Source organism: Netta rufina (assembly GCF_964035555.1).
Source record: "Netta rufina genome assembly, chromosome: 26".
In the NCBI taxonomy this organism is placed as follows: domain Eukaryota; kingdom Metazoa; phylum Chordata; class Aves; order Anseriformes; family Anatidae; genus Netta; species Netta rufina.
This window is the reverse complement of record NC_140150.1, coordinates 5,972,536-5,998,045: the sequence shown is the minus strand read 5'-3', so window position 1 is coordinate 5,998,045 and position 25,510 is coordinate 5,972,536. Positions and strand designations below refer to the sequence as shown.

Below are 25,510 nucleotides of genomic sequence, written 5' to 3'. Positions count from 1 at the left end.
GCTGAGCCCCCCGGTGCTCCAACCCCCCGGCACGGCGCAGGGCAGGGCAGGGCAGGGCAGGGCAGGGCAGCCGTGCCACGTACACCCCAACACAGAGCCGGACACGCGGGGGCTCCACGCGCCCCGCACGGAGCTGGGTACCCAGGACCTTTATACGCCCCCGCACAGAAGTGGACACGTGGGGTACAGAGCAGGACGCCCGGACCCCTACATACAGCCAGACAGCAGCGGTTAATGCCCCGACCCCGTGCCCCCCCACCTGGGGGCGCACGTCTCTGCGGCAGCCGCCCCCCCACGCCCCTGGGGCCCGCAGCACCCCGTCCCCAGGCTGGTGGCCGGCGCGAGGTCCCCCGGGGACAAGCGTCCCCCCCCCACGTCCCCATGCCGCTGCCACCCCGGGGCGGCTACTGCTTGTCGATGGCTCCCTGCTCGGCTGCGCTGTCACGGGGCGCAGCCTGCACGTGCCACGCCGTCTCCTTGAACACGAACCAGCAGTTCCCGGCCCACAGCAGGAAATTGATGAAGCCGAAGAGCTGCAGGGAGAGAAGAGACCCACGGCATGGGGCACCCAGGGGTGACCCAGCCCCAAGCACCTCCTACGTCCCCCTCCGCCATGCCAGGGGCTGCGGTGCCACCGCCTGCCCCGGGGACCTGTCTGGCAGGGGGGGTCCGTGCTGTCCCCGGGGGCAGGGGGTGCAGGACGGGCCCCCCGTCCCGTGCCAGCAGCAGGCTCCGTTAGGAGCGCAACTGCGGAGTGTGTGTGCGACAGCTTCCCACTGCCCTCTCCCGGCTGAGCTCAGGAATCCCACACGTGTGTGTGTGTGTGCACGAGGGCTCGTGGGCACGGCTGTGCATGCGTGTGTGTGCGTGCACGTGTGTGCACGGCGTAGCTGTGTGCTTCTGTGTGAACACATGTGCGCAGGTTTGCAATTCGTGTGCACAGGTTTGCCGTGTGTGTGTGTGTGTGTGGCCCAGCAAAGAGATGAATGCGTGTGCCCGCATCCACGTGTGCACACAGCTGTGTGTATGTGCACATGGTGTGCGCAGCTCCCGCGCACCGTGCCCTCACCACCGAGATGTTGGCCAGCCCCATGGCCGGCGTGGCGCCCGCGTTGCACACCACGTCCTGGCCCTGGCACACGCTCATGGAGGCGATGAGGCTGGAGGGGCGCGTGGCCGCCTTCACGTCACTCAGCCCCTTGCCCCACGCGGCCGCCGCCACCAGCCAGAAGAAGGCGAAGCAGACGGTGACGCAGAAATCCTGCCGGGACGAGGCACCGGGCTCAGCCCCCTCCCTGGCCTGCGCCGGCTGTGGGGCAGGATCCGGCCCCGGGGCGCAGCCACCTTACCACGAAGGGGAGCTTCTTGTTCTCGCCGTAGAGGGAATGAAAGCGCAGGTAGAGCACCAGAGCTGCCATGGCGTAGAGGAAGGAGAAGACCCCCAGGGTCACGAAAAATTCGGCGGGAGCAGAGAAGTCACCGACGAGGTGCAGGGTCCGGGTCTCAGATTCGCCCTCACAGTCCGGCATCTCGAAGGGGATCTGGTATAACCTAGGTGCGGGGACAGCAGCGGGGTGATGCCGGTGGCCCAGTAATGGGTGGTGTGCCGGGGACAGCTCTGCTGCCCAAAATAACTGCTCTGGGGCATCCCTGAAGGATGGAGGAGAGGAGGACGGGGCATGGACCGCAGCCAGGTCTGATCCATGGCGACCGAGGGAAGGGGCTAATGCTGCAGCTTGTGGCTGGCACGGCTCCCTCCTCGCTCTCGCTGCTTAATGAAGATCCCTACGGGCACAGGATGCAGCGCCAGCAGGAGGACAGGCCCTCACAGAGGGATGCGCCCTGGTACCGGGGAGACCCAGCAGCTCCCATGACCACGCCTGAGCTCCTGCGTGACACAGCAGAGGAGGCTCCTCCAGAGCAGCTTGCACTTCTAAGCCATCACCGATGGGGTGGACAAAATCCCACATCCACCCAAAATGCACCAAATCCCTGTGCTGGGCAGGGACCCTTGCTGGATGTGGCCCCTTCCTGGCTACAGTGCCACAGCCACAGAGTCACAGCCAGCACTGAGTGCTGGGGACAGGGTTTAACCCCCAGCCAGCACCCCGTGTCCCCCCCGGCCACATCGAGGTCTCTGCGGGGCCATGCTATATGCACTGGGGGGGACCCCGGTTTCGCCCCCCTCACCTGAAGGGGTACCCAAACTGCACAGAAATGGCGCTCATCTCCTTGGTTTCACCGTTGCACTTCACCGTCGCCCCGGTCTCGCCGCTGAAGGAGCCGCACGCCCCGAAAGCGAAGATGGCGAAGAGCTGCAAGAGGGGAGCAGTGGTCGGGGTGTGCACAGAACCCTGGGGACCCCCCCGGACCCCACAGCTGGCCGGGTGTCCCCCTGGCGCTGAGTCACAGCCGCGGCGGGCAGGGCGCGCTGCCACCCCGCAGCTGTTGGCCGCGTGCGCCAGCTCCCGGGCTGCCGCCTGCGCCGGGCGGGGGGCGAAACGGGGGCGAAACGGGGCAGCGGGGGGGGACAGACACCGGGAGCATCCCCACCGAGGGACCCCGTGGCCTGTCCTGCCCTGGGGGTGGCAGCGTCCCATCCCAGGAAGGTGTCGGCAGCATTGGGGAAGCCACCCGGCCAGGGGACGCTGTGTGGGCACCGGGCAGCTCCTGCCACCACCACGGGCGTTTCCTCACCGGGGCAGGAGCGCTCCCAGCTGCCCCGCGCTGCGCCGTGCCCCTCCAGCACGGGATATCCCCGCGCTGCCCCGCTCCAGCAGGGCCTTTGCCCCCGTTCGCTCTCCGTGGGTTTTCCACCCGCATCCTGTTTCAGGCTGCCCTTGCATGGGGGGCCTCATCCTGCCCAGCAGCCACAAAGGCGGGGGGTGCTTCGTGCCTCCCCGGGGGGACGCTCCGGAGCTGCGGGGTCAGCACTGTGGGAGAAGCCCCCTCGGGCAGCAGACACCCAAAGGTGCGTGGCCTTGGCCCCGTGGGCCCCGTGGCTGGGCTGCCCCGTGCCTCAGTGTCCCCAGTGCCGGAGCCCACGGGCCACTGCGTGGCCGTGCTGCAGAAATGCCGCCCTCCCCGCGGCCCTGAAATACAATCCCGGAGCCATTCATAGCACGGCGGGGACGGGGCCATGGAATTGGCCCCCCCATGCCCAGGGTGCCCCCTCTTGGGGCTCGCTGCCCCCCCTCTGTCCCCTTCCCTGCACGCCCGCTGCCCCCCAGACCCCATGGGAAGGAGGGGGCCCCAGCACCCCGATGTCACCGTCCCCTCTGACGTGGCCAAGTGAAGCCACCTGCTCAAGGTCACCGGGGGGGCCGCGGGGCCCGAACCCAAGCGGCCGAGCGGCCCCGCAACCAGAGCCCCCCCAAGAAGCTCTGTTTGGGGTCCCCCCGCCCGCAGCCGCTGGGGTGGGGGAGGATCCGGGTGGGTTGGGGACTATGGGGTCCCTGGGGGAGGAGGGTCCCGCAGGCTTTAGGAAAGCAACGGGGACACCCCAAATCTGGGCTTGGGGTTAGTGCTGGACGGGGGCCGCAGGGCGGCAGCACCCATGGGTGCCGGGGAAGGGGCCGGGGGGGTCCCGCTGCGCTGGGGGAGGGGGGCACTCACCCACTCCAGCACCTTGACGAAGCCCAGGGGCTCCAGGAGGCGGCCCCAGCGCATCCCGCTCAGGACCCGGTCCTGCGGGAGGGAGAGAGCGGCGTGAGCCGGGGGGGCCCCGGGGGCTGCCCGGGAGGAGCCGCGCCGGGCACCGGGCGGCCGTGGCGGGGACCTGCCCCCGGCTCCGGGGGTCGCCCCGGGACCCCACCTGGAGCCGGGGCGCCTTGTCGCCGGCCGCGGGGGCTCCGGGCTCCGACATGGCCGGGCCGTCGGGGCCGTCGGGGCTGCCTCCGCCGCCCGCTGGCGCCGCGCCGCTGTCAGAGCCGCCCCGGCGCCGCCACCGGGAGCCCCAGCGCCCCCGGGCAGGCAGCGCCGCCCCGCCCCGCCTGGCCCCCGGCCCGCCCCCGGCCCGGCCCCCGCCGACCACCGCGCCCGGGACGGCCCCGGCCCTCCCCCCGGCCCCCCTCAGTCCCCCCCCGGGACGGGCGGCCCCGGGGCTCCGGGCGGGGGCTGGGGGCGGTCCGGGGGCTGCCTCCGGCCGGCGGTCGCTGCCCCCGGTGTCCGGCCCCGCTCCCTGCCCCGCTCCCCGCCAGCCCCGGAGCAGCGCGGGGTCGGGGTCGGGGTCGGGGTCAGGACCGGGACCGACGCCCCCCCCGCCAGGAGACCCCCGCCCCCCCCCCACATCCCGCGCAGCTCCGGGACGGGGATGGGGGAACCCCCGGCCCCCCCCGCCCCCCGCCGCGTGCTGCACGGACCGGGGAGGAAGCGCCCGGGGGAAGCGGAAGGGTGGGGGAGGGGCGGCCCCCCCGGGGCTCCGGGGCCACACGCCCGGAGGGGGAGCACCGGGGGGGCACCGGGGGGGCACCGGGGGGAGCACCGGGGGGGCTCCTGGGGCCGCCCCCCCCTTCCCGCCCCCCCCCCCGGCCCCGCGCCCCCCGCCGCGCCGAACGGCCCCGCCCCCTGAACGTTTGGCCCCGCCCCCAGCACCTTGGCCCCGCCCCCACACAGCCGAGGCCCCACCCCGTTCCCGCTCTGGCCCCGCCCCCGAGCTGTGGCCCCGCCCCCCCTCTCTGGGTGCTCCCGGGCTCCTCCCCCCGGCGCGGCCCCGCCCCCTCCCTCGCCTCAGCCAATCCCCGTTCGCCCCCGCTCCTCCCCTTCCCCTCCCCTCCCGGCCTCGCCGAGCCCGCCCTCCCCGCCTCCCTATTGGCCGAGCTTCCCGCGCGGCGGCCCAATGTCTTTGAGGCGCGGGCGGAAGTCGCGCGAGCGGGGCGGGACCGCGCATGCGCGCCGCGCAGCAGTTTGGCCGGAAGTGGCGGCGCACCCGGCTCGGGCACAGCGGCTCCCGCCTCCGCCGCGCTCCGGCCCCGGCTCCGCGCCCCCGCCCCGCCGCCGCCTCCCCCCCCCCCCCCCCGCCGCCATGTTCCTGACGCGCTCCGAGTACGACCGGTGAGTGCCCGCCCGGCCCCGCCGCGCCCCGCCCGGCCTCGCGGCCTGCGGCTGAGTCAGCGGCCTGCGGCCGGCCCTGCCCGCGGGGCGCCGCCGGGCCCGGGGGCTCCTGGCAGGGCCCCGGGGTCTGTGGGGCTGGGGCAGCCCCCGGGGAGCGGCCGCCCCCCGCCCCCACAGCCTCGTCCCCGAGCACCGGGCCCAGCCCCGAGCACCCCCGGGGACGGCGCCGCCCGCCCCGGCGCCTCCCGCCCCGTCCGAGCAGCAGCGGCCGCTCGCTCCGCACCGGAGCCTCCCCGGACACGACCCGAGGCCGCTCCCCCGCGTTCTGCCTGGTGCAGGCCCGGGGAGCAGCGCTCGGTCAGGGCTGGGGGCAGGGGCGTGGGGGCGCCCAGGGAAGGGCCGGGTGTGCTGGGAGGCGGAGCCCCCGGCCCCGGGTCAGGTCCCGTGCTCTGCTTTTTACACCGTCTCTGACGTTTTTCTTGCAGGGGTGTGAACACTTTTTCCCCGGAAGGGAGGCTCTTCCAAGTGGAGTATGCTATCGAGGCCATAAAGGTACCGTCTGCTCTCCTGGCTGTCCCCCCGCGCTGTTCAGGGCTCTTCCAAAGCGGCTCTGCCCCAAAGAAAGCCGGGCGGGTTCTTTCCTTTGGTCTTGCTCTGCAGAGAAGCAGAGTTTGGCTGACTTCCCAGGGCAACGCAACACTGAGCAGGACCAGGAGGACGCTGCTTTCCCAATAGGTGCTGTTGTTGCCTGTGGCTGCTGGCAGCTCTTTCCTGGCCTTTTATGTGCAGTCTGGAGAGCAGGAGTTGTGCCAGAGTTCAGTCCCTTCCATCCAGCTGCACCTCCTGCAGCTCCTCAGGAGCTGCTGTTTTGTGCTCCTTGAAGCATCGGCAGCCCAGAGGGGCTGGGCCACGCTTCCCTCTGCCTCCTAGCCAGTGATTTACTCACAAAGCAAACTCAGTCCAAAGTTGCTAATCCCCAAATCAAACCGCTAAAAGCTAGCGCTGAAGCGAGAGGTGCCGAGTGCTTGCATGCCGTGACTCCAACTGTGGAAGCTGGCACCTGTGATGTTCCTAAATGCTCCTCACACAGCAGAGGAGCGCTCTGCTTTCTCTTTGCCATCCTCAGCCAGTGCAGCTTTGCGTTCTGGTCCGTGTGCTTTACGATTGTGGAATCACTTTTAAACAGCAGCAACAAAGTGGCAGCCCTTCTCTGGGTGGGCTGCCTTTCATGTTCTTAGCTTGCTGCTGTCGGGGCTCAGAGTGGTTCGTGGTTTGCTCAGGTGGAGTGTAGAACTTCTCAGCAAAGGCAAGAGGCAGCATGCTTGTGGGCAAACCAACGCATGGCTGCAGAACCGTACGGCCTCCTTGGGCCAGATGAATGTCCTTGTTCCTGAGAACTGGGGGGGAGGTTGGGAGCAAAATTAAACTCGGGGAGAACTGGTGGGGTGATGAAGCTGAGAAGCTGTCAGCAGCCCTCTGTGTGAACTGGGGGGAAGGGGGAGTGTGTGGTGGGGTCTGCTAGCTTTGTCTTCCCTCTGCTGCTTTAGTTCTGTAAAGCATCCTTCAAACGAGGAGGCAAAAAGTAGTAATTTGTGTTTATTAAGGCACCAGGAGGTAAGAACTCTGGAGCGCACGCCAGTCGTCACGCCACGTTTTGTAACTGCAAATACTTCTGGCAGAGTAGAAAGCGTCTGGAAGCTTTTAGACTTTGCTGGTTTCCAGATGAGCTGATAAGCTGCAAACACAATTGTTTCAGCTCGGGTGGCTCCTGTGACGTGTTACGTGCGGTGCCTGCGCTCTGGGGGTGTGGGACGAGTTGTTGTTCACATGCAGTGGCTTCATGGACAAAAATACTCCTGAAATAACAGCAGGTGTCCTTTCTTCACTTGGGGTTCGTGCCCAGCTGTGGCAGGCGCACGCTTAGAGGACAGGAGCTGTTGGGTGATGCCTAAACCCACGAGCACTGCAGCGGGGAGACTCCTGCCTGCCTCTGGCAGAGCCGTGGTTACAGGCCTGGACACACTCACTGCTCAAATTCCCCCGGGTGCTCTGATCTGAGCATTCCCGAGCAAGCAGCTCTGCACGACATCCCATAGTCACACCGGTAAGGCCCAGAGCTCGCGATGTGACTGAGCCCCGAGGCGCTCGTGGCGAGCGGGTTTGTGGCTGCGCTGGGTGTTTGCACCACCTGCACAGCGGGGGAAACACCTGCAGGTGGCTGACCTCTACCTGGAGCGTGGTGTATGTGCAGTTCACTCTCATTCACACTAAATTTCACGGACAAAAAGCGTTGAGGAGAAAAGGAGCAAACCGAAAGAACAGTGCCTGAGCCAGAAGCCAGGTACCGTCAGAACTAAAGGCCGTTGTGTGAGCTCCATGTCTCGTGTCAGCATTTTCTGTCTGTCTTGCAGAGCCAGGTTCACACGGCCTTTTCTAATCATAAGGCTTTAAGCTGTAAAAATTGACGTTGCTCAGGGAAGAGATGGAATTATTTGCCCCAACGCTGCTGGTCCTGAGGAGCTGATCAGCAGGAAGTAGCACGGGCTTTGCCCTTCCAGCTCCCCAGTTCGAGCTGTAGCACTTCCAGTTAGGTGTGCAGGGCTAGACAGTTTTGCACACTGGTTTTCTGTCTTGATGATGTGTCTGGCCCCAAAACAATGTCCCTACAAATAGCGTAAAGTGGGATTAGCGTTGCACTGTGGTATTGATGCTCTGTCGTGGCTACCCTGCATTGGGTACGGCGCTGTAACTGTGCTTGTTTGCAGCTTGGCTCCACGGCCATCGGGATCCAGACCTCGGAGGGCGTTTGCCTGGCCGTGGAGAAGAGGATCACCTCCCCGCTCATGGAGCCCAGCAGCATCGAGAAGATCGTAGAAATAGATTCCCACATAGGTAAGGAGAAAGGAGAAGCACGCGTCTGCTGCCCCTGGGCACGTCCCTCAAGTTTTGTGGGCGTGTACGTAGTAAAGTTGTCCCCTGCGAGTTTCAGAAGCTGCATTTCAGGCCTAGCCTTTCCTACAGGCAGCTCTGCCGAGCCAAGTGGGAACTCTCACCCCTCGCAGCGAGCAGCAGGTCCTGGTCACTGGTTTTCCAGGCTGCAGGCCAGCAGGACATAGCTACGGGAGCAGGAAGAGGCAGCTGAGGCACCCCTGCCCCCCGCCTTCCATGACCTCCCTCGTGAAGGCTCATCCCAAAATTAGCTCCGGGAGGGCAGGGAATTACTGCAATGTAAAGGCTTGACTCTGGGCCAGGTCCTCTTGGAGCACCAATGCCCGGACCTCTGCTCGCAGCAGCCTTCTGCACCCTGACGGGGCCCACGAAGTTCTCGTTACCAAATATGTCACTTGAGGAGCGGGAGACCTCCAAAATACCCGTGTTGCTGATGATCTGGGCCGTGGCAGACTAGGAGCCCTTGCAGAGTCTGATTTCTTCCTCCTGTGTGCCTGCGATGTGCCTTCCTCAGAGCAGGGAGCAGCTCCGTGCTGCAGGCTCCCCCAAGGGCTGCTCCAAAACCCCCAGCGTGGAGCGAGCCAGCCCTCCCCACAGCAGGGCCCAACGCCTTCCCCTTCCCACAGGCTGTTAGCGTCTCTGGGAAGGCCTCGAATGTGTCCCCTCGAGCTGATCCAGACCTGGGGTGGGTGGGAGGCGTGCCTGGGAGCAGCCAGCCACGTGCCTGCCCCTCAGCTGCGCGTCCATCCCCTGCTCCTCGCTCCCTGGTGAGCTGCTGCGTCTCGGGACGCCCCCACACAGGGACCCGCGGGCTGTGGGAAGTCTGGGGCACAGCGCCTTGCAGATCGGTGCTGAGGTGACGCGTGGTTTCCCTCTGCTTCCAGGGTGTGCCATGAGTGGCTTAATAGCTGATGCAAAGACTTTAATTGATAAAGCAAGAGTGGAGACGCAGGTAAGACTTGATGTTTCTCTTCTCAAAACACCAGCGTTGGTCTCTGGGGTGTCTGCCGTGGGAAGGTCGTTGCAGCAAAGGAACTGGTGTGGAGTTGGGAGGCCTGTGGGGAGCCTGGCTTCCCACATGGGGCTCTTGCAGAACAACCAGGCGGAGTCTCCCACGCTGCGTATTTTCCTTTCTGGTGTTGAATGTTTGGTGGGAATCTTAGGGCGTGTTGTCCAGTGCCCATGTAGCCTCTTAACGCTGACAGTGCCTGGCACTGAATGTGTGGTGACGTGTGTGTCAGGCTTCATTTTGTCAGAAGATTGGCTCAGTTGTAATGTTGGACCCTTAAAATTCCTATGTACTTCAGGTACTCAGGTCCTGGTACAAATGACTGCTCTGTATTTAAAAACTTATCCCAGGGGGGCTTTCCTGTGTGCCAGCACTGCTCCTGTGTCTGCAGAATTGGATCACCCCACCCATTCAGAAACCGGCCCTGGACGCATGGGGGCAGAGTGCCCTGGCCTTGCATCTTCCTCCTTGGGATCCCAAGGCCCAGATGGCCGCAGCTTTTCTGTGGAATCCGTCCTGAGCTTCTCAGCGTGTCCTGCACTAACGGCTCCTTTTGGTGCTCCCATCTCGGGGCTCAACGTGCAGCGCCCCGCGTGCCACCACCTGTCAGGAGCGGCTGGGCGAAGCTGTCTTTGTGGCTACGCGGGGCCTTGCTCTGGACCACTGCGAGTGATCCAGGATGGTCATTTTAGGGGAACAAGGCAATAATTCTAATCCTTATATTTTCTGCAGAATCACTGGTTCACCTACAATGAAACCATGACAGTGGAGAGCGTGACGCAGGCCGTCTCCAACCTGGCGCTGCAGTTTGGAGAGGAGGACGCAGACCCCGGCGCGATGGTGTGTAGTGGCAGGGCTGGGGGTGCTCCCCGAGCCTGCTCTTGCCTCTCTGACTTTGCCATCAGCCTTGCCTAACCTGTTGGCTGCTTTCTGTTGCAGTCTCGCCCGTTTGGTGTCGCGCTGCTCTTTGGAGGAGTTGATGAGAAGGGACCCCAGCTGTAAGTTCAGCTCTGTGATCCAGGCCAGCTTTGGGAAGAGAGGAAAACCTCAAACTGAATCTTTCCAGGGCTCTTTAATGACTTGATTCTGTGGTTTTCTATAAGCTAAACCCTTGGGGTTTATCCCATTGTGTACCTGACGTGTTTGTTAATGCTTTTAAGCCTGCCTTTCAAAACAAGGCTTACAGCAGTGTGAGCACAGCCTGCTCCTTCAGGGTTGAAGAGTGTGCTGTGTCTACAACGAATCTTTGCTTTTCTGTATGTGGCCTCCTGGGCAGGAGGGAGGTGTTAAAGCTCTCCTTGTCCTGAGTTTATTCTTACCTTTCTCTAAAGGACTAGCAGAGCCACCGGTAACATAATATCTGCAGCCTGCTGTAACATTCCTTGGGGAGGTGGAGTGCTTGTAACCTGAACTCGTGTGCTTGAAACACAGCCTCCGCTGGAGGTGGGATTGGCTCTGCAGAGCCAGCCCAAAAAAGTCTCCCTCCCGAGAGCAGTAGTGCAAACTTGCTGATTTTCTTAAAAGGGAAAAGGGCAAAAAATACTCTGCTATGAGCATGGAGGGCAGTGTCAGGAGCGCACAGCTCCCTCCAAGCTTACCAGCCCCCTGGGGGGCTGCAGGAGACCCCTGGGCACTCCTCAAGCTTCCTCTGGGTGCCTGGAGGAGCAGCCTGCAGCTGTGCTTGGTGCAGCAGCCCCCGAGGCCGGGCGCAGTGAGTGGCTGCTGTGAGCTTGGCCACATGCTGGCAGACAAGCTGCTGCTCCTGCAGGGGCCTTGTTCCTCCCCAGCTTTGTGCAGTGCTGAGCACTCTGCGGGGAGGCTGTGGGCCAGGCGGAGGAGAAGCCCTCGTGATGCTGCAGCGTGGGGCAGGGTGCGCCTCTGTTCACTGTCACCTGTGTTCCCGGCAGGTTTCACATGGACCCCTCGGGGACGTTTGTTCAGTGCGACGCCAGAGCAATCGGGTCCGCCTCGGAAGGCGCGCAGAGCTCTCTGCAGGAGGTTTACCATAAGGTAAAAGGCCGGGCTGGGTTGACGTCGCACGAGTTAGAAGTAGCTCGTGACTCACAAGGATCCACTCGTTTCCTTACTGATGAGTGATTCGCGAGACTCGAGTGCTCTGGAGGAGGTGCGTGAGCCTGGCAGGGTTGGGCTCGGTCCTTGGCAGCTGATCCGGTGATTGGATGTCAGCCGGGGAGCTGCTGGGGAAGGATCTCTGCGGTGAGGAGTGCTACAACCAGCAGCTTCTCTCCAGGCTGTGGCTGCTGAGGCAGCTTCGTGGAACACGAGCCCAGAGCCCGAGATGCCGGTTTCTGCCTCCAGCGGGTGATAATTGAGTCCATGTCAGGAAGTTCTCTATAAATAAAAGAGCTGCTGTATGAGCATGGCCAGTCAGCAGCAGGGCTCAGTATGGATGCAGCCCAAAGCATAGGGAAGTAAAGCAAGAGTTGTTTCGCTAGGCTTGCAGATCTGTTGAGCCACTGAAGTTGATGGCATTGTACTGCAAGTCCTTGTCCTGTTGGATAAGCAGTAAAACATTCCTTCCCTCCGTGACGGGGGGCTGCCTGCTCTGTGTCAGAGGAAATCAAATACTGTAATGAAAAGTGTAATTGATGCAGTTGATTGCCGTGAAGACTTCCAGCCGAAGACTCAATAATCTAATTTGTTAAGTAGCAGAATTGCCAGAGTTCTGGGCTCTGTGGCTTGTTCACCATCTCCCAAGCGCAGAGTTATTGCAAGCACAGCTATCATCCCTCTGAACACTGCACAGCTGTCAGGCTCTAGTTCCCCTCACGCAGGGATTTACGATGCTAAAGCATGAAGACTTCTGCCAAGAGTCCAGCTTTTCAGAGCTTCCAGTGGAGCTTGGGGGGGAGCTGCTTGACAGACAGTAACTGGTGAAGGGAAGCGGGCCCTCGTGCCCTGGTCCCGACAGCAAGGTTTGTGTGCCCAGATTAACAGTTCTTAAGCTTTATAAAAAGTTATACAGAAACAGAAAGTCGCCATCATCGCAATTGCCGCTGTCCTGCCTGAACAGTGCGCTTTGATCTCTTGTTGATACTGTAGATAATTTGATAAGCTTTTAAGTTTGCTGCCAGTGACAGCTTAAAGGATTTGAGAAAAAGAGCAGGGAGAGAGCAGCACGCTTCTGGAGTCAAAGGGGTAGCGACAGTAGGAGTGCTTGCTTGAGCATCAACAATGCAATTAATGAGTGATTTGTTTTACAGTCAATGACGCTGAAAGAAGCAATCAAATCTTCCCTTGTCATCCTGAAACAAGTTATGGAGGAGAAACTGAATGCAACCAACATTGAGGTAACTATGACTGTTACCAGCACGCGGTTGTGGCTTGCGACGTAAATTAGTCTGTGCTGCATGTAGCCTGGGCTTCCTTGGTGCACATCCCACTGGCTGTACAGCAGGCGTGTCAGTAGCGTGCTGTGTTTTAAACACCCGGGTAAGAAAGTTGTCTGCTTGGCTGCTGGAGAGGAGGGCTGCCTGCGCTTGTAGAGCAAGGGCTTGGCAGGCGGAGTAGCTCAGGACTCCCCAAGCCAGTGGCTGGCTGGCTGCGGATGGTCTTGTGATTTGAAACTGCGCGTTGTAGTACACTGTAGAGTGCACTGGAAAGCTTTTGGAGCTTTCTTTGGTTTCTGGATGTGTGCAGCCAGGTACATTTGCCTGGCTTGAGCGGGGTGCTGGTGCAAGCAATTCTCCCTGGGCTGGGTGGGAGTAGAGCCCCCCCCGACTGTATGTATGCAGGCAGGCAGCCAGCGTGAACCTGTCATGCCAGCAGGATTGCTTTTTCTTCCTCTGGGTTTAGCCATTCTTTTTTTCCCTGGTACTTGTAATATTAGAAGGAATGAAAATTATACAGCTTCTGGACTTGCTATATTCAGTCCTGGATGGGTGCCAAAAATCTGTCGGACAGAAGGACCAAAGAGGTGAAGCCTCCAGCAACGAGTATGCTTCGCTAACCTCCAGCTCTTGCCTGCGAGGCTGGCAGAGTTCAGCCTGACCCAGGCGTGCGGCTCTTGGAGATTACCGTGGGAGCAGTTGTACCTGCCCCCTCAAACCTTGATTGTTGGGCTGTGACGGTTCTCCTTAGGCAGTAAAGGTAAAACAAACAAACGAAACCTTCCAGTTTGTTAGTGATAATGGACAGATGATGAGCAAGGCTGGCATATAGAGTTTGCTTCTATTTCTGGCAGGTTATGAGACACTAGACCTTTTCAGATTATGTCGTTCTGACTCAAGCTGCTCTTCTCCTGCTGTTCTCCCCTTCCTTTCCTCTGAGCACTGGGAACCCATTTCCCAAAGACCCTGACAGTGCGCACCCCATTGTTTTTACCAAATACTCCTGCTGGGGACCCTTCTGACATGATTAACTGGCTTCCTTTGAAGGGAAGGGGCCCGCAGGCAGGGAGCAGCATGCTGAAAACTTAGATGCTCTCTCCAGAAACGATGCCAGCCACCTGAAATCTGCTTCCCCAGCTGCGCTCCCATCATGGGCAGATCAGTTCGCTCCTGATCAGATTCAGGGCTCTTCTGCTAGATCTGCAGTACAGTGCAAAGGAATTTAGCATGTACAGTATCCTTATGTCATGTCCCCGTTTGACAGGGCTTAACTGTGCTTGGCAAAGTGCTGAACGTATTGAGGAATCATATCGGGGTTAAGTACGAGAGGAATGTGCTGAGGATTAAAAGGTCACTATTGACTCAAGTCACCCTTCTGGTTGAAAATCTTTCACCTGAAGTTACTGCTTTGCTTTCTAGCTTTTGCAGAAGTATGTGGTGCTTCACTTCATTTACTCAAGTCACTTCTCTTTCTTGTGTGCTCTTTTTCTTTTTTTTTTCCACCTAGCAGCAAAGGGAAGGGGAGGGGGAGTGTGGTCATGGAACAGTTAAATCCATTGGCAGCCACATTCAGGAACCTTAAACAATGTTATGCTTTTAAAATTAATTACTCCCCTGTGAAGCCTGTAAGGCGATAGTTAAGTAAAATTTTGGTGTGCAGGCAGTGAGGCGCAGGCTCAAGCGGACATGGAGAAGCTGAGCGGCGTCTGCGAGTCCTGGTGTGGGTAGCAGGGTGCAAACACGCGTGTTCAAGGCTGTTGGGTCCATCAGGGCCGCTGTCAGCACACGCAGTAATGGCTCGAGGTGCTTGTAGGAGCACCCGATGTGTCTGAGAACGCCTGCTAAAACCTGGGCTGCGCAGGGGTCTCACCCAGAGCATGCAGGCTGTTCCTCCTTGGTGAAGGCAGGCGCTTGCCCTCCCTCTACCTGCACTGTTCGTAGGGTGACCTCGTGATCCAGGAGGGGCTGTGGGACACGCCAGGACCCCCTGAGCCATGCTCACTGCAGCCACGCACGCGGATCCCTCGGCAGCATAGATGCGGGCATGGTCCCTGGTGTTGAGGGATTTCTTGAAACAGCAAAAATCCCATGGCTTGCTGTAGCTGAGCAAACCAAGCTACCAGGGCAACTATGAGAAGTTCCCATGACAGTGTTCCCACATCGCCCAATTGAGGAATTCAGAAAAATATTGTTACCAGCAGCTGGCCTCAAGGACAAGGTCTATGTGACTGCTAATCACAAGGGGGTTGTTTTCTTGCAGGTGGGGGTGTTTTCTTGTAGTTGTTTGAGTGCTTTTGACCAATAATCTTGTGTGAAACACTGTCCACCCCTGTTAAGTTCACTATAAAAGTGAGGCTATTCGGGCAATAAAAGGGGAGCATGATCTGACTCTGCTGGTGTCTGTCGTGCTTCTGGCCGTGCTTCCTGCAACAGCCGGGGGCATCTGCGAGCGAGCTCTGGAGCATCCCTGGAGCTCCTGCAGCTTCTTGGCTCGCCCGCCTGCAGCAGCTGCCTGTGCCTTGGGCTTCTGCGCCGTGAGCTAGGTGCAAACTAAAGTCCCACTTGCATTCCTCTGGCAGTCTCACAATTCTTCAAGTATCTCTTGTTCTGGTGCTTGCCCTGTGAAATGTCTCAGCTGTCTGCCCTGGACGCTGCCTCACGCTGTTCCTGGCACGGTGGCAGGGCACTGTGTTGTCCCCTGCTCCGTCCCTTGGGCTGTGCCTTGTAAGACGTTGTCTTGGCAGTGTTTGGCCCTCTTGGTAGGGCACCAGGCAGTTGCAAGGTGCATCCTGGTGACCAGCTTGCTTACTGGTGGTGTTTAGTGATCGACAGGCAGTTTGCCTCAGTTGTGCAGAGCAAATCTGCATTCCCCTTAAGAGTATTTTGCTGCCTCTGTCCCCTTAAAGCCAATCATGGGCCAGGATTTGTACCCTTGGTTGCTGGAGGAGAAGAGGCTGCAGGGGTGGGCTGAGGTGCAGCGCGAGGAACCCCTCTCCCAAGCAGTGTTTGATGAAGAGCTCGTGTTAACGGGGTCTTTTTCCACAGCAAGCAGAAGCAAGGCCTGAGTGTTCCCAATAGATGTTCCCTGCTGCTGCTACTATGAGGAGACTGAGTCAATTAAAAGCTATTTCTGCAGCAGGCGGCTATTTTAGGGAATCAAAGAGCATGTTACGGGGTGGAATGATCTTGCTGGGCTGGCAGATCAGGCCGCCGAGAAGGAACAGCTGTTCTGTCTGCTGGGGCTTCTCTCTGTTCCCTGCCCCATGCTGTCACTTCACATATGCAGGCACACTTAACCCCTTGCTCCTTCTTTTTCAGCTTGCCACTGTGGAGCCTGGGATGAAGTTCCACATGTACACGAAAGAGGAGCTTGAAGAGGTCATCAAGGATATTTGAAAGGGAGAGAGAGACTCCCTCAAAGGCTGATTCCCCCGATCAAAGAACCGACTCTCAGTTCCTTCCAGTACCTGTGATTTTATTTCCAGCAGCATCTGTAATTGCTCTCCTCAGAAGGCTCTCGAGGTTTTTTTTTTTACAGTTTCTGTACATAACTGATCTCTACAATAAGAGGAAATGATAATAAATCATTTTGTTACTCTACCCTGGGTTCCTTTTAACAGGGGGGCGCTCAGAATGGCCACGGGGGGGGGGGGTGAGGATGAGGACGCGCTGCAGCCGGTGCGGGGCAGGGGCTGCACTGTCCCTGTCCCTGCAGCATGCGGCGCTCGCCCTGCGCCGGTCACAGGTCTCCCTCTCGTGGAGGATGCGGAGCTGGGCTCTGACCCAGGGAGGAAATCCACAACGGAGGGCGTTTGTGTTTCCTCCTGGTGGGAGGCTGGAAATGCCCATAACAGTAACAGAGCCGGGGTGGGATGGATCTGGGTTAATGGGACAACCCTTGCCTGTTAAATGGGGCAGACACCACTTTGTTTGGAGAGCGGGCTGTCGGACTGGCAGACTGCTCACCCACTTAACGGGGCGTATTGCTCTTGTTTCTGGTTATCTCCTGCAGCCATCTCTGTCCTTATCCTCGAAACAACATCTCAGAACCGGAGGCTGGTACAGGCGTGGCAGTAAGCGGGGCTTAGCGCAGGACTGCGCAGCCTCGGGCTCTGCCCTGTGCCTGGTACCCGGGGAGGGCAGCCCGGTCCTGTGGGGCCGCTCGCTCTGCCCTGCTCCACGAGGTCACAGCCTCATCCTGAACAAAACGGCGTTGTCTGAGCGGGAGAAACATCTGCTGCTTGGGGGGAGTGCCCTGGCACGGGGCCGCTTCCAGCGCTGCGTTAGGCTGAAAGCACTGGCTTTCTGCTCAGCTCAGCAGCGGGGACTCTGCGTGTCCCTGCTGCCTGGCAAAGCCACACGCAGCGACCTGCTGCTGCCCATGGCCCAGCAGCCAGCCTCGGCCTATTGCGGAGGGGAAAAGGCCGGTCCTGCTCATTTTTTCCCTCTTTTGCTCCTGCCAAACAGATGTAGGAAGGGAAGCTCTGGAAGACCAGTGCTGGGGTAATGCCAGTGCTCAGAGGAGCTGAGCCCCCTCCTTGTGGCACAGCAGCCAACGGGATCAGTGGGATCGGCCCGGCCCTGCAAGCGGCGGAACAGATGTGGGGAGCTGTGGACTTCGTCCCGCAGGGACACTTCCTGCAGCCGTGCCTGGCTTTGGCTCTGCCCACCAAGCCCCCGAGCTGCTGCCCTGGTCCCCAAAATGAGCCTGGGCAGTGGCAGGGGAACGTCCCTCGTCCAGCTACTGTCCTACGTGCTGTGCTCATAAAACTGCCCCGTGAGCGAAACCGGGGCTGGTACCGGCCTGTGGGGGTGGAAGAAACAAACACCCCGCAGCCCCTCGTCTGAGCTCAGCCACGCTGTCCCACGCTGGACCCCGCGGCACTCCTCCCAGGCTTGTTTGTGTCCTGGAAAACACAAAAAGCCGATTCTTCCTGGTGTGGTCCCTCGTGCCCTGCCCTTGTCACGCGGCTGCTGGTGGCGGTGGCGCACCACAGCGGCTGCTCCGTGGCAATCGGGTGAGGGGCTGCAGCCGCATCCCAGCCACGCACCCCCGGGGATTTCCTCACAGCTTTCACCCGGCCAGTTCTGGAGAAGCCTCGTTACAGGGGGGTAAAAAAAAAACACAGAAGGATGACGCGGCAGGAAAACCTGCTCCAGCTCTGCGAATGACAAAGGGCAAAGAGAGCGTGAGGCCGGGCAGCTCCTGGGCCTGAGAGCGGGGAGCTGGGCCCGCAACCTGGGGCTGTGCCCCAAAACAAGGGGTTAGGCCTCAAATCCCGGGGTTATGCCTCAGAACCTGGGGTTTATTTTCCCAAACCTGGGGTTTATTTCCCAAAATCTCGGGTTATTTCCCCAAACCTGTGGTTCTGCTCCAATCCCAGCCCTTGTGCTCCAAACTCGGGAGTTATGTCCCAGACCTGGGGCTCTGTCTCAAAACCTCGGGCTTTGCCCCAGCACCCGGGACAATGTCTCAAAACCGAGGGTTATGCCCCAAAAGTTGGGGTTAGGCCCCAAAACTCGGGTTTATGCCCCAAACCACGGGGTTATGCCCCAAAACCTGCATTTGTGGCCCAAAGCCTAGAGGTCTGCCCCAAAGCCCGGCGTTACGCCCCCAAACCAGAAGCCGTGCCCCACCCCCGGCCCTTTTGCCCCAAACCCCGCGGTTCTGCCCCAAACCCGCCGGAGCCCCCCCCCCGCTACCTGCAGCCTCGACCAATCAGAAAATCGCTCCGCCGCCCCCCCAGGCTCCGCCAATCAGAGCGCTGTCGCTAGGTGGATTAGAGCCCGGGGTCAACGGGGAAGGGGGCGGGCTCGCCCTCATCGTGCTACGGCCGTTGGCCAGTGGCGGGAGGAGGCGGGCGCTGACTGACGCGGGGGGCTGCGAATCGCGAGGCGCCCGAGCGCCGTCCGGCGGGGGGGGCGGGCCGCGGCGGAGAGCGACGGCCGCGCCGACCAATCGGCCCGGGGGGGCGCGGCTCGGGGGCGGGGCGCGACGCGGCGCCGGCCAACGGGGCCGGGCGGGGCGGGCTCGGGGGCGGGGCTTGGCGGCTGCGGGCGCGGGGCGGCGGCGACGGCCGGAGTCGCCATGGGCCCGCGCGGGGCGGCGCTGGGGCTGGCGCTGGCGCTGGCGGCGGCGGCGGCGGCCGCGGGGCTGCGGCCGGGCCCCGGTGCCGGGCAGGCGGCGGCGGCGGCGGCGGGCGGCGAGGCCTGCGGCGGCCTGCGGGGCGTCCCGGCCGCCCTGGGCAACAACACGCACCCGGTGAGCGGGGGGGACGGGACGGGACGGGACGGGGACGCTCGGCTGCAGCCCCCCCGCCCGGACAGCGGGCGGACGGACGGACAGACGGGCAGCCTGCCCCCCCCGCGCCGACTGACAGACGTGCCCTGGGCGGACAGACGGACACCGGGGCAGGCGGCGGAGCGGACACGCGACGGGACGGACGGGCTGGGGGCGGGGGCGGGTCAGCGGCCCTGTGCTGCACGGTCGGGACCCACGGACACAGACAGACGGACACAGACAGACGGACAGGCCCTGTGCTGTGCTGTGCTTGCGGACAGACGGACGGACGGAGCTCCCTGTCCCCACGGTGCAGGGCCCGGCGGTGCCACCAGCCTCGGTCACCCCCGGGTCCCCGCCACCGCCCGCCGCAGGGTGCGCCCGTTCCGCCGGCCGGGCCGGTCGCTAATTGCCGCTAATTGCCGCTAATTGGCACCCGGCTGCGCTGGGACGTGGTGCGCAGGCGGTGCCGGGTGTCCCCGCTGTCCCCACCGCGGCCAAACCGCCCCCGCCACGGGCAGGGGCAGGGGCAGGGGTCCCGGCTCAGCCACCTGCGTCCCCCGGCCGGGCGCTGCGTGCTGCCCGGCGCCCCGGCTCCGTTTCTTCCCCCTTTTTCCCCCCTTTCCCCCCCCGCCTCGCGGGGAGGGGACAGGGTGGCACAGGCTGGCGCGGGTGCGGCTTGGGCAATGGGGACAACGGCGGTGCTGGCCTCATTTCCTCCCCTTCCTGGGCAGGGCTTCCCCGCGCCGCTGGCACAGCCCGCTCCCCGCTCCCCGCGTCCCCAAAGCCGCCCGCTCCCCGCGTCCCCAGCCCGACCCAGCGCTGGGGCTGGGGGCAGCCCAGTGGCACCGAGGCAGCTGCAGGCCCCCGTCCCCAGCCCTGTGCCGCAGCCTCGGTCCCCACACCAACTTAGGGTCACTTCTCCCTTCTCGTCCCGCAGTGCGTCTTCGACGACCTCAGCGGCTCCGTGTCCCTGTCCTGGGTGGGCGACAGCACGGGGGTAAGATGGGCCGAGAGCCCCGGGGGCCGCCCAAGAGGTCTGGGGGTGCTAGCACCCGTGGGCAGCCCCCCACCACGGGGGGCCGTGGGACCTGGTGCCAGGCCCCGTGTCCCAGGTGGGGGACTGCCAGGGGTGTCAGTGCTGAGCCCTGCCCGCTGCTCCCTGCCAGGTCATCCTCGTCCTGACCACGTTCCAGGTGCCCTTGGTGATCATGAGCTTTGGCCAGTCCAAGCTCTACCGCAGGTGAGCCCCCCCCAAACCCCTCCCCAGATATTTTGGGGTTGCCGCACGTGGTGGCACGGTGACCCCCCTGCCTGAGGGCTCCTGGCGGTGCTCACGGCGTGGCCACGCTCCCCGTTGCAGTGAGGACTATGGGAAGACCTTCAAGGACATCACCCACCTCATCAACAACACCTTCATCCGCACCGAGTTCGGCATGGCCATCGGACCTGACAATTCGGGGAAGGTGAGCGGAGGGGGCGGTGAGGCGGGCCCCCCGGCAGCCCCGTGCCCTGGCCGCGGAGGCTCTCGGTGGCGTTCCTGGTGAGCGTCCCCGGGCCTGGGGCTGAGCCCCCCTTGTGCCCCCCAGGTCATCCTGACGGGCGACGTGTCCGGCGGCAGCCATGGCGGCCGCATCTTCCGCTCGTCCGACTTCGCCAAGAACTTCGTGCAGACGGAGCTGCCCTTCCACCCGCTGGTGCAGATCGCCTACCACCCGCAGAACTCCGACTGCCTGCTGGCCCTCAGCACCGACGTAAGGACCGGAGCCCACGCGGGGCTGGTGCCAGGTGCCGGGGCTGGTGGTGAGCTCCGGGTGTCTCTTGCAGAATGGCCTCTGGGTCTCCAAGGACTTCGGGGAGAAGTGGGAGCAGATCCACAAAGCCGTCTGCCTGGCCAAGTGGTGAGCGGCCGCTCGGCACCCCCCAGCGCCGGGAAATTCAGCGGCACCGCCGTGTGCTGTGGCACCCCCGTGCGCTGCGTCCCGCCAGCGCTCTCATCCCCCTCTCTTCCCAGGGGCGCAAACAACACCATCTTCTTCACCACCTACCTGAACAACTCCTGCAGTGAGTACTGCCCGCTCCCAGCTGGGGTGCTGCGGGGACGCGGGGGCAGCTGCGGGGATGGGTGACAGAGCCCCTGGGGGGCCGCTGGGCCCCAGCATCATTAACCCCCTGTCCCTTCTTCTTAAGAAGCTGATCTTGGGTTACTGGAGCTGAAGAAAACTTCTGACTTCGGCAAAACCTTCAAGGTCATCGGCACCAAGATCTACTCCTTCGGGCTGGGCGGCCGCTTCCTTTTCGCCTCCGTCATGACAGAGAAGGTGGCTGTCCCATCCCCCCCCGTCCTGGGGCACCAGTGGCCCGTCGGCACCAGCAGCTCCTCCGTGCCCCCTCTGTCCCTGCTGCCACGTGAGGGGAGCAGGGCTGAGGGTGCTTTGGCTCCACAGGGCACCACGAGGCGCATTCACGTCTCGCTGGACCAGGGCGAGACCTGGAGCATGGCGCAGCTGCCCTCGGTCGGCCACGAGCAGTTCTACTCCATCCTGGCCGCCAACGACGACCTGGTCTTCATGCACGTGGACGAGCCGGGCGGTGAGCAGGGACAGGGACAGGGACAGAGCTGGGACCATCTACAGATGGCTGAGGGTGTCCCAGCAGCAGCAGCAACATGAACTAAAAGCTGGCTCTGCTCCGAAGTGTGGGGCTCTCCAGCTCCACTGGCCGGCCTGGGCAGGGCTTTGCCTTTGAGGAAGGAATTTCTCATTAAGACGTTGCTAATTAGCAGGCAGTGGGTGCAAGAAACCTTGTTCCTCTTTGCGGTGTGCGGGGAGTGTGGCCACGCTCTGGGGCACGGGAGTTACTCCTTGCCCTTGGTTCCTCTTCCTGCATGGAGCTGGGTCAGTGCCCGGGGAGCCCCCGTTACCTCTGCCCTGTTCCCTCTCCAGACACGGGCTACGGCACCATCTACACCTCCGACGACCGGGGCGTGGTGTACTCCAAATCCCTGGAGCGGCACCTCTACACCACCACCGGCGGGGAGACTGACTTCACCAACGTCACCTCGCTGCGGGGCATCTACATCACCAGCGTCCTCTCCGAAGGTGAGGATGTGGCAGTGACACCCCCCTGGGGTGGGGGCACTGGGGAGCTGGGGGCTGGCGGTGGCTCTGTGGGGACGTGCTCGGTGTCCCCCCAGCCCTGCCATCTCCCCCTGCTCCCACCAGACAACTCCATCCAGTCCGTGATCACTTTTGACCGTGGCGGGGAGTGGGTGCCGCTGAGGAAGCCGAAAAACACCACCTGCGACTCCACGGCGAGGAACAAGGAGGAGGTGGCTCTGTCCCTTGTCCCCAGCTAGGGGCTGGTGCCCACACGGTGCCCGGGCTCCGTGTCCGTCCCCTGTGGGTGGGCTTCGGCCATAAATCCCTGCTGTGAGCAGGGGCTCTGCCCTGGGCAGGGCTGGTGGCCACGCGCGGTGCTGGGGGGCTTGGGGGCACGAGGATGCGGGAGGGCAGGGACCGATCCTGCAGCCCCTGCCCGGGGGCTGGGGTTGCACCGTGGGGGTGCTGGGCATCCCCCAGCAGGCCGGAGGGGTCCCGGTGCTGCCCGAGGCGAAGGACCCGCCCTGGCAGCTCCTGGACGGGCTCGGTGCTTGCGCTTGCAGTGCAGCCTCCACATCCACGCGTCCTACAGCATCTCCCAGAAGCTGAACGTGCCCATGGTGCCGCTGTCCGAGCCCAACGCCGTCGGCATCATCATCGCCCACGGTACCCAGTGGGGACGGGGGTGGGCGGGTGAGGGTCCCCACACCCCGCTCACGCTGCCCCTGTCTGGCAGGGAGTGTGGGGGGGGCCATCTCCGTGATGAGCCCCGACGTCTACATCTCGGACGACGGGGGCTACACGTGGGCGCGGATGCTGGAGGGGCCCCACCACTACGCCATCCTCGACTCGGGCGGCCTCATCGTGGCCATCGAGCACACCAGCCAGCCCGTCAACGTCATCGAGTAGGTGCTGCGGGGGCGCGGGGGGCTGGGGGAGCACCTCCAGGACGGGCGGTGGTCCACGTTTGGGCACTGATGCGGGTCCCGGTGGTGCGAGGTGGCGGTGGCTGCGGGTCGCCCCGCGGTGGCTCCGGTCCCCAAGCGTCCCCTGTGTGCCAGGTTCTCCACGGACGAGGGGCAGTGCTGGTACAAGTACACCTTCTCCAAGGACCCCATTTTCTTCACCGGGCTGGCGTCCGAGCCCGGCGCCCGCTCCATGAACGTCAGCATCTGGGGCTTTCGGGGGAACTTCTTGTCCCGCAAGTGGGTCTCCTACACCATCGACTTCAGCCAGCTGCTCAGCCGGAGCTGTGAGTGCCGGGGGGACGGGGACACCCACGGGCCCTGGGGTGGTGGCAGCAGTGCCACCCACGGGTGCTGAGCCCTGTTCCTGGCAGGCGAGGACAAGGACTACACCATCTGGCTGGCGCACTCCAGTGATCCCAGTGACCCCAGTGACGGCTGCATACTGGGCTACAAGGAGCAGTACCGGCGCCTGCGCAAGTCCTCGGTGTGCCAGAACGGCCGCGACTACGCCGTCACCACGCAGCCGTCCGTCTGCCCCTGCACCCTGCAGGATTTCCTCTGGTAGCCCCCGGCCCCGCGTCACGCCCCCTCCCTGCCCCTCTGTGTCCCGGTGCTGCCCACCTGGTGCCAGCGGTGCGGGGGTGGTGCTGAGCTGTGCTCCCCCCTGCCCGCAGCGATTTCGGGTATTACCGCCCTGAGAACCAGTCAGTGTGCGTGGAGCAGCCGGAGCTGAAGGGCCACGACCTGGAGTTCTGCCTCTACGGCCGCCGCGAGCTGCTGCGGACCAGCGGGTACGGCCCCGGCCCCGGCCCCTTCCCCAACCCCGGCCCCAGAGCAGCCGCGAGGCGCAGGGGGGTCCCCGGGGCTCATCCTGCGTCGCCCCCCCCCAGGTACCGCAAGATCCCCGGGGACAAGTGCGCAGGAGGGGAGAGCCCCAGCCGGGAGGAGAAGGACATGAAGAAGAAGTGCACCAGCACCCTGCTGAGCCCCAGCCAGCTGGTGGGTGACACACGGACGTGGCTGCTGCCACCCATGGGTGCCACCGGCCTGGTGCCCCCCACCCAGCCCCATCCTTTCCCCCGCAGGCGGCGTCCCCCAGCTCCGTGCCCATCGTCCTGGCCGTGGTGGCCGTGCTGCTCGTCACCGCCGTGGCCGGGGTGCTGCTCGTGAAGAAATACGTCTGTGGGGGCAGGTGAGCCCCCCCGGCCCGCGGGGCACCCTCGGGGACAGGGTCCCCACCTACGGGGGGTGGGGAGGTCCCCTTCGTGCTCTGGGGCGCTTCTTGCTGCTGCTGCCCCCCACCCCGATGCCTGAGGGGGGTGTTCCCGTCCCTGGGGGGGCCACGCGCTGCCCCCAGCCCCCCCGTGCTGTGCCCCCCCCAGGTTCCTGGTCCATCGCTACTCCGTGCTGCGGCAGCACGCCGAGGCCAGCGGCGCTGAGGGGACGGAGGGGACAGACCCCAGCTCGCCCCCCCGCAAGGGGGGATACCACGACGACTCGGATGAGGTGAGTGTCCGTCCCCGTTCCCCCCCCCCCCCCCCCCCCCCCCCCCAAAGACCCCCCTCCCATTGGGGTGTCCGTGGCTGACGCTGCCCTTCTCCCCCAGGACCTGCTGGAGTAGCGGCGGGGACGGGGATGGTGCCGAGCTGCCCCCCCCCGGCGGGCAGGGCCCGGGGGGCTTCGCTGCTGGGGGGCACACGGGGGGGTTGAGTTAATGCTGCTCTAAGGTTTGTTTCTGGCTGGTGGGGAGTCTTTGTTTTGTTTTGTTTTATTTTTGTTTTGCTTTTGTGGTTTTGGTTTCTTGGCGCTTTTTTGGTTCTTTTTTTTTTTTTTTCCTTTTCCCTCTCTTTTTCCATTAGCTTCTTCAAGGCCCCCCAACCCGGGGCTCCTCCACCTGCGAGCCATTCCCCAGCAGGAAGCAGCCCCCCCCCAGCCCCCTCCCAGCCCCCTCCCAGCCCCCCTTACAGCCAGCACCCCCTGGGGGTGTGCCCCCCCCGAGCAGCCCCCCCCGAGCAGCCCCCCCCAGCCGCTGTCGGGCCCCTCAGGCTGCGCCGTGCAGCAGTGCAGGAGGGCACGGGCAGGGAGCTGGGGGCCAGGGGCTGCCCCCCCCTCTCCAAAGCAATATCCCCGGGCTGCCCCCGCTGCCGGGGGGGGGCACATCCCAGCCTGGCCCCCCCCAGGCTGCCCTTGGCCGAGGGAAACGCAGCAATAATGAATTCAGGCTTGAAGCTCTTTTAACAAGGGGCCGAGGGGGGGCTCGGTCCTTGCTCCCCCCCCCCCAGCTTTTACCCCGCCAGGTTTTGGTCCCAGCACTGTCACAGTCTCCTTACACTGGAAATGCCCCCCCGGGGGTCCTGGGGCTCTCCGTGCCCCCCCCCGGCCGGGGTGCAGGGTGGGGGGGCGCAGCCACGCCGCTTGCATGTGCTTCAGCAGCGCCGCGACGGGGGCAGCGTGTGCCCCCCCCGAGAAGCCATAGCCCCCCCACCCCCCCCAGCCCCTGGCCGCAGGGAGGGGTTGTGGGAGGGGGGGGGGCGAGGCCTGTGTAGAGCCCTGTAAATAAACCTGGATGTGTAATAACTTTGTACTGGCATTTTTCTGTATATTTGCAATATTTGGGTTATTAGAAATAAAGCCAAAACGGACCGTGTGTGACCTGATCTCTGTTGGGGGGGGGGGGGGGGGGCACAGCGGGGGGGGGCAGCTCTTGCTGGCAGGGGTGGGGGCTGCTGTCAGCGGATTAAAAAGACCGAAATTTATTGCAGTTTAAGGCAACGCACCACGACCCAGCGCACAGGCACACA

General features: G+C 63.3%; 4 protein-coding genes across 5 annotated transcripts in view; 2 read left to right on the top strand and 2 right to left on the bottom strand.

Moving 5' to 3' along the window:
- Window positions 1-25,510, bottom strand: part of GNAI3 (G protein subunit alpha i3) — a 110,569-nt gene that overhangs the window by 45,902 nt on the left and 39,157 nt on the right. The gene's annotated exons all lie outside the window — the stretch shown is intronic.
- Window positions 89-3,995, bottom strand: SYPL2 (synaptophysin like 2). The gene is made up of 6 exons (XM_084301698.1): window positions 3,815-3,995; window positions 3,616-3,687; window positions 2,191-2,315; window positions 1,350-1,551; window positions 1,070-1,261; window positions 89-533 (listed from the first exon to the last, which is right to left on the bottom strand). Exons 1-6 carry the CDS (start codon window positions 3,863-3,865, stop codon window positions 405-407), a joined length of 771 nt encoding a protein of 256 aa, XP_084157824.1. The 5' UTR covers window positions 3,866-3,995; the 3' UTR covers window positions 89-404.
- PSMA5 (proteasome 20S subunit alpha 5) lies at window positions 4,900-15,960 on the top strand. Its single transcript, XM_084302044.1, has 9 exons — window positions 4,900-5,052; window positions 5,538-5,604; window positions 7,818-7,944; window positions 8,886-8,953; window positions 9,743-9,850; window positions 9,950-10,008; window positions 10,918-11,020; window positions 12,235-12,321; window positions 15,679-15,960. Exons 1-9 carry the CDS (start codon window positions 5,024-5,026, stop codon window positions 15,754-15,756), a joined length of 726 nt encoding a protein of 241 aa, XP_084158170.1. The 5' UTR covers window positions 4,900-5,023; the 3' UTR covers window positions 15,757-15,960.
- On the top strand, window positions 18,499-25,293 carry SORT1 (sortilin 1). 2 transcript variants are annotated; one of them, XM_084302094.1, is made up of 20 exons: window positions 18,499-18,622; window positions 19,581-19,640; window positions 19,810-19,883; window positions 20,004-20,106; window positions 20,230-20,394; window positions 20,468-20,541; window positions 20,655-20,704; window positions 20,831-20,961; window positions 21,088-21,232; window positions 21,586-21,741; window positions 21,865-21,971; window positions 22,305-22,407; window positions 22,478-22,646; window positions 22,803-22,993; window positions 23,081-23,270; window positions 23,384-23,500; window positions 23,600-23,708; window positions 23,795-23,901; window positions 24,092-24,215; window positions 24,316-25,293. In XM_084302094.1, exons 3-20 carry the CDS (start codon window positions 19,852-19,854, stop codon window positions 24,328-24,330), a joined length of 2,088 nt encoding a protein of 695 aa, XP_084158220.1. In that variant the 5' UTR covers window positions 18,499-18,622; window positions 19,581-19,640; window positions 19,810-19,851; the 3' UTR covers window positions 24,331-25,293. The 2 variants fall into 2 exon arrangements, with proteins under 2 accessions (XP_084158220.1, XP_084158221.1); XM_084302095.1 differs by having other exon boundaries at window positions 18,551-18,622; window positions 20,834-20,961.

Excerpts from the sequence above, each read along its gene's own strand:
- SYPL2 (XM_084301698.1), bottom strand. The coding sequence starts at position 3,865 with ATGTCGGAGCCCGGAGCCCCCGCGGCCGGCGACAAGGCGCCCCGGCTC. Across the intron at positions 2,316-3,615 it reads TCGTCAAGGTGCTGGAGTGG|CTCTTCGCCATCTTCGCTTT; the intron begins GTGAGTGCCCCC and ends CCCCTCTTGCAG. Across the intron at positions 1,262-1,349 it reads ACAAGAAGCTCCCCTTCGTG|GATTTCTGCGTCACCGTCTG; the intron begins GTAAGGTGGCTG and ends TCGTCCCGGCAG.
- SORT1 (XM_084302094.1), top strand. The coding sequence starts at position 19,852 with ATGAGCTTTGGCCAGTCCAAGCTCTACCGCAG. Across the intron at positions 23,501-23,599 it reads GAGCTGCTGCGGACCAGCGG|GTACCGCAAGATCCCCGGGG; the intron begins GTACGGCCCCGG and ends GCCCCCCCCCAG. Across the intron at positions 23,902-24,091 it reads AAATACGTCTGTGGGGGCAG|GTTCCTGGTCCATCGCTACT; the intron begins GTGAGCCCCCCC and ends TGCCCCCCCCAG.
- PSMA5 (XM_084302044.1), top strand. The coding sequence starts at position 5,024 with ATGTTCCTGACGCGCTCCGAGTACGACCG. Across the intron at positions 8,954-9,742 it reads AAGCAAGAGTGGAGACGCAG|AATCACTGGTTCACCTACAA; the intron begins GTAAGACTTGAT and ends TATTTTCTGCAG. Across the intron at positions 11,021-12,234 it reads TGCAGGAGGTTTACCATAAG|TCAATGACGCTGAAAGAAGC; the intron begins GTAAAAGGCCGG and ends TTTGTTTTACAG.